This window comes from Antrostomus carolinensis, unplaced genomic scaffold (assembly GCF_000700745.2).
Source record: "Antrostomus carolinensis isolate BGI_N321 unplaced genomic scaffold, ASM70074v2 scaffold31214, whole genome shotgun sequence".
In the NCBI taxonomy this organism is placed as follows: domain Eukaryota; kingdom Metazoa; phylum Chordata; class Aves; order Caprimulgiformes; family Caprimulgidae; genus Antrostomus; species Antrostomus carolinensis.
The window spans coordinates 2,024-8,318 of NW_010312029.1; the positions used below are offsets into that span (position 1 = coordinate 2,024).

Sequence of the window (6,295 nt, forward strand, 5' to 3'; positions counted from 1 at the left end):
AAGGTCCCTTCCCATCCAAACCAGTCTGGGATTCTATGAAGGATGGGCTGGTGCAGTGTTTCCACACTGCTGTGGGTCATCCTGCACAGACCAGTGTTCATTCTGGTGTTGACTGGTTAAAACTTCTCTCCTTTCCCCCCTGGCAGGGGAAGGTGTTGGCACAACCTCCAGAAACGTTTCTTCTCTCCTTGTTCTCCAGGTGACCCTGGCGAAAATGCGCTCTCACGTCTCGTCCTGCGCGAAGGTGCAGGAGCAGATGGCCAACTGCCCCAAGTTTGTTCCAGTTGTCCCCACATCCCAGCCTATCCCCAGGTACTGCTGCACGTCGGGTATGGAAGCACATCCCTCCTTGCAGACTGCACCAGCATTCTCCTCCATCTTCATTAAAGGACGGGGGAGAGAGGTGGGAGTGGGTCTGTTCAACCAAGGACCAAGGGACAGGACAAGAGGAAATGGGCTCCAGTTGTGCCCAGGGCAGTTGAGATGGGATGTGAGGAAGAATTTCTTTGCTGAAAGGGTTCTGAGGCATTGGAAGGGGTTGCCCAGGGCAGTGGTGGAGTCCCCATCCCTGGAGGGATTGAAGAGTGGTGTAGACATAGTGCTGAGGGACATGGGTTAGTTGGGGACTTGTCAGTGTTGGGTTCATGGTTGGACTTGATGATCTTAAAGGGCTTTTCCAATCCAGGCCATTCTGGGATTCAGTAAATCGCTGCAATCCAAGCTGTGCTTTACTGTCTCCTGGGTAATCACAGCGAGAAGCATCAGCACCTTTTCCCTCCTTCCACCCACAGCCCTGGCTCTGCCCTGTGTTCTGGAGCGTGGTGTGGGGAGAACAACCCAAACCAGAGTGGTTCAGCCTGGGAATGGGCTTGGGCTGGTTTCCACCATGGGCAGGTGGCACAAAGCTGAGCAGGAGTGGCTGGGTTAGGTTGGAAGGAGTCAATCCAAACCCTTCCTGGAGGATCTGAGCTCATCCTTGCTCTCTTTAGCAATATTCCCAATCGCTCGACGTTTGTGTGCCCGTACTGTGGGGCCCGGAACTTGGACCAGCAGGAGCTGGTGAAGCACTGCATGGAGAACCACCGCAACGACCCCAACAAAGTGGTGAGTGATGATGGGATGGGCTGGTGCTGTGCAGGGGAACTCCATGGAAATCCAAATACGCTGGAGCTGATGCTGCATTTGAGGCCACCAGCGTGCAGAGCTGCTGTGTGTAAAGTACAGCTGTGCTTCCCGCTGCTTGAGCTTGTGTTAAATCCCTGTGAAAAAAGGTGAGGACCTGCCTCTCTTTGCTTTGTTAGAAGCTCTCTGGAACAAGCTGCCTCCATCCCCCTGTGCCTGCAACCCGGGTGGTGCAGGATTTTTCTCTCCACACCCCCTCTGGGTTGACCGAGGTGGGGAATGTGCAGCTCTGGCACCGTCTCAGAGGTGCTCACGTGTGCATGTAACTTGTCAGCGAGCTAAAAGCAGCCTGGGCCACGTGCCAGAGGCTCTGTGCACCAAGGGAGGTGTTTGGGGGTGCTGAGGGACCTCAGTTTAGCACATCCTCTGCACATCACCCTCTGGGAGACGGAGATGGAGGAGTCTGTGCCCACGAGTCATGGTTCCCTGTTGTCCCTGCCTGCTGCAGGTGTGCCCGGTCTGCTCAGCCATGCCCTGGGGGGACCCCAGCTACAAGAGCGCCAACTTTCTCCAGCACCTTCTCCACAGGCACAAATTCTCCTACGACACCTTTGTGGTGAGTACAGTCCTGAGCCAAAACAGAGTCATCGTCCCTGTGTCCTGTGCCGAGCAGCTGGGAGGTGAAACCAGCCCATGAGCAGCTGGGGGAACTGGGGGTGTTGAGCCTGGAGAAAAGGAGGCTGAGGGGAGACCTTCTGGCTCTGTGCAAGTCCCTTGGAGGAGGGTGGAGAGAGGTGGGGGTGGGTCTGTTCAACCAAGGACCAAGGGACAGGACAAGAGGAAATGGGCTCCAGTTGTGGCCAGGGCAGTTGAGATGGGATGTGAGGAAGAATTTCTTTGCTGAAAGGGTTCTGAGGCATTGGAAGGGGTTGCCCAGGGCAGTGGTGGAGTCCCCATCCCTGGAGAGATTGAAGAGTGGTGTAGACATAGTGCTGAGGGACATGGGTTAGTCATAGGGGACTGGTCAGTGTTGGGTTCATGGTTGGACTCGATGAGCTTAAAGGGCTTTTCCAACCAAACAATTCTGTGGTTCCCGTGCCAGGACCAGCCCAGCCCACTGTGCAGCCTCTCGGGAGGGGAAGGGGACGGATCCTCCTTTGGGATTTGTGGGAGGCACGTGTGTAGCCCCCCACTGGTGTGGGGCTGGGCCCCCTGCCTGCCCCAGGGCTGCTCGAGCTGGTCATTGTCAGACACAGCAGGAAAGTGTCTCTGAAGGAGGAGAGGGAAATGTTACTGCTCTCTGTGAAAATGGGTTATTTCTTCCATGTGCTCCATTAAACTCGTCCCCTGAGGAATTTTAACACAAAAACCCTTTTCTTTGAGGCTTCACAAGTGGTGGGAGGGGAACAGCCCAGCCTTGGGGTTTGGGGGGGATCCATGACCCCCCTCTTAGGGAGCTGCTGACCCCTCCTGTGTGGGGGTGAGGGTGTGATGGCCCAGCCTGGCTGCAGGGACTTTGGGGGAGGTTTTCTTAGCATCCTGCTTTTATTGCAGGGACAGTAGATGTCAGGGAAAGGAAACTCCAACTATTCACAGAGAAACATCCTCACTTAGAGAGCGATCTCTGTGTTGCATAAACCCAAAGTGGAGAAGCCTGTGACCTTGCTAGAGAGCTTTGCCCTGTGGCAACAGCTTCTTACATGGGTGTGTTTCATCCCTGCTCACTGCCAGGGCTTGATGTTGGCAGATTCCAGGTAGGAGAGGGACTGTGGGACACCCCAAAGAGCACACGGTGTTCCTGGGACCTGTGTGTCACAGGAGATGGAGGCTCACAGCCTCGGTGGCACGATAAGTGGTGGTGCCTCAGTGGCACCATTTTAAACTGAAAGAGGGGAGGTTTAGATGAGATATTAGGAAGAAGTTCTTCACTGTGAGGGTGGTCAGACACTGGAACAGGTTGCCCAAGGAAGTTGTGGATACCCCCTCCCTGGAAGTGTTGAAGGCCAGGTTGGATGAGGCTTTGAGCAACCTGGTCTAGTGGAAGGTGTCCCTGCTGCTGGCAGGGGGGTTGGGACTGGATGAGCTTTAAGGTCCCTTCCAATCCAAACCATTCTGTGATTCTATGATATGATTCTATGATAAGGAGCAGGAAGGGCTCTTTACCCTGCCCACCCACCTTGCTTGATGGAGACTGCGTGACCCAGCCGTGCCAGCTCTCCTGACACCCCCTCTTTGTTTTTAGGACTATAACATCGACGAGGAGGCGGCGTTGCAGGCTGCCCTGGCACTGTCACTCTCGGAGAACTGAGGGTGACCACGGAGCATCAGTTCGGACCCCCCCTCACACCCTGTTTCCTTTTGCACACTCAACCTTCCTGCCAGGGAGTCACAGAACTCGTCAACCCACCCCCAGAGACCTGCTGCTGCCTCATTCCTTCTCCTCTCTGGGCAAACCCCACCTTGTTTAAGAAGGTGGAGTGACTTTAGCATCGTGCTGGACCGGTGAGTGAGCAGAGATGTCGGCTGCTGGGAGGAGAGAGGAGTCAGCACCGAAGGGCTGGGATGGTTCCTCCATCAGGCATTTCATATCCGTATACAGAGTATATTCCTGTATCCAGATCTATTTATTCCTAGATGCTTTTTTGACACCATTTGTCTTCGTGCTCTCTCTGTTGCAATTGAATAGGTACGTAAAACTATGATGCATTTGGATGCAGAGACGCCCTCGTTTGAACTGAAATCATCCACCTCCTTTGGGAAAAGGAAGGAAACAGCACGGAGCATCTTTTTTTAAACTCTACAAACCTATTTCCAGAGATGTCTGTCTGTCCTGTCCCCCGTGCTGCAGGCAGGAGCTGCCTCCTTTACCTGCTACAGCACAAACCAGGCTGAATCCTGGGATGAGACAGTTGTCCTCATGTGTCCCGTGATGGCAGTGGGTTTGGAGGAGCCTGCAGGGACAGCATTTGGCATCCAGTGACACTCTCCCCTTCCTCGTTTTATACTGGCTCTTGTGATACCGAGTTCTTGCATTTTTCTACACGAATTGGTGTGATGCCTTTTCCACCTTTTATAGAGCGGGAACAGAAGCTTGTTACTCTTCACACTGCAATATCCGTCACCGTGGACAAGAGTATTTTTATGGAACATTATTAAGAAAGTCTATTTTTAAAAAAAAAAACCCAACCAAACCCAAACAAACAAACAAACATGCTGTGGATTTGAAACCAGGCAGGAGCCAGACCCTGGGTCAGCATGTGGGACTCTGCAGGGGCCGTGGGAAGCACATGGGTGTCCCCTTTGGTTATTTCTGGGCTGTCCCTGTCCCTTGTCGGTGTGTTTCTCCACAGGCAGATGGTGATGCAGGAGAGACCAGGTCAGAGCAGCACCTTGGTGACTGGAGAAGCTTTTTGAGGAGCAGCAGCCCTGCTTGTGTTCTCCAAGACATGAGGAGGTTCTCCTCACCCTCTCCAGGACATGTGGTCAGGCTTGGGGTGGCTCAGCCCTTGCAGACAGAGCTCCGTGCAGGATGTGGCCATGGGCAGAGCGTGATCCAGAGCTGCCCCTGCCCCTGCTCCCTGTGTGTGAGGGAGCAGCAGGGTTAGCTGTGACCTGCTGGTGCTGGATGTGGAGCAACTGGGTTGTGTCTGGGCGATGGGTGAGCAGGAGGGACGTGTGCCCGTGCAGGATCCCATCCCCAGCACTGAGCATCTTGTCCCACAGAAATAGGGGATTGCATCTTCCTTTCCCAGGTCTCTCTCCCTAGGAATAGGGCACATCTGGGCAGATGTTGATCTGAGAGATGCTCTGTCGTGTCCTCTTCCTCTCTACCCTGCCTGCTGCTGCTGCTGCAGTTTGCTCTGCTGGGCTGGGAGAGGGTGGAAGGGAGATCTTCTCTGCCAAGCCTTGGGTGGGCTGCTGCCAGCCTGAGCACGGCCACCCTGTGCATCTGTCCCAGCAGAAGGGTCGTTACTGGGACCCTGGGAGAGCAATCCTGCGTGTCCCTGCTCGGAGAAATGCCCTTCTGTGGTTTATCCGAGCCCTGGCTCCAGCTCCAGCTCTGCTCTAGCAATACTGTCTTGTTTTTTACTTTGATCTAAAGTAGTCCTGGGTGGTTTTGGGGGCTGTGAGTTCCCCTGTGCCACCAGCAGCCCTAGGAGGAGCGTGCAGAGACCCTCCACTCCCCTCCCTGAGCCAGGCTAGTGAGGAGGGATGAGCTCTTCCCTTACCAGCGTGGCATGGCTGGCACCTTCCCAGCCCTGGGGATGTCCCTGGTGGGACAGAGAGCACTGGCATCTCCCAAAAGAGACCCAGGAGTGTTTCCTTGTCCCATCCTCAGCTGGGACCCTCAGCTCCTGGATCATCCTCCAGCAGAGCTCTCACTTGCAGGGAGCTCCCTGCCTCTGGGACAGCGCTATTAACCTCTCTGTCTCCTTCCTTCCTCCTCCTCCTCTTCTTCCTCCTTTTTGCCCCAAAACGCCAGAGCAGGGGCAGCAACAGCTGCTTTTTGTGAAGCACTTTAAGGTGTGGGCTGTGAGGGGGCAGCTCCTGCCTCTCCCCACTTCCCACGGGCTCAGCTCCGGTTCTGCCGGCCGGGCTGTGCCACCGGCCACGCTCGTCGGTCTGTTTGTTCCCCACCACTTTTTGCATAATTAGAACTTTTAATGAGACATACTGGGGTTTTTTTTTTGTTTGTTTGTTTGTTTTGAAGAAGAAGAAAATCAATGATGTTATTTGTAGCAAGCCATTTTTCTCAAATAAAGGCAGTTTCATCCACGGGCTGTGCTGTCTCTGCCACGGCTCCTCCGGCGGGTGGGACGTGACCGGGGGTGGGTGCCCCCCACCCTGCCTTATCTGGGCTGCTTCTTCCCCAAATTCAGGGGTTTGCAGCTTTGTCCCTGACTTGTCAGGTCCTGTTAACGGCGGCGGTGCCACCGCGGGGTTTGGCAATGCCATTTCGTCACCCTGTGCCTCCTCCCTGGCCTGGGCTCACTCAGATGGAGCCTTTCACAACCTGCTGGCCTTGTGCCCCCCAAAACAAGGGAGCTGGTGGCCTTTTGGGCTGTGTGGCCATGGTGACATGCTAGGGTCTGGCTTGGCCAAGTGGGGGTGAGGTGACAGAGACCATGGGGATGTGGACACCCCACAAGTGGCCCTGAGCATCCCAGCAGTG

At 55.0% G+C, this 6,295-nt stretch overlaps 1 protein-coding gene across 1 annotated transcript in view; it reads left to right on the forward strand.

Moving 5' to 3' along the window:
• Positions 1-3,765, forward strand: part of RNF166 (ring finger protein 166) — a 5,356-nt gene extending 1,591 nt beyond the window's left edge. Inside the window, exons 2-5 of the mRNA XM_010166919.1 lie at positions 200-312; positions 990-1,104; positions 1,631-1,738; positions 3,365-3,765. Coding sequence (XP_010165221.1) covers positions 200-312; positions 990-1,104; positions 1,631-1,738; positions 3,365-3,430 — 402 coding nt within the window. The 3' untranslated portion in view covers positions 3,431-3,765. The remainder of the gene's footprint in view (positions 1-199; positions 313-989; positions 1,105-1,630; positions 1,739-3,364) is intronic.
• Positions 3,766-6,295: the final 2,530 nt, after the last annotated feature.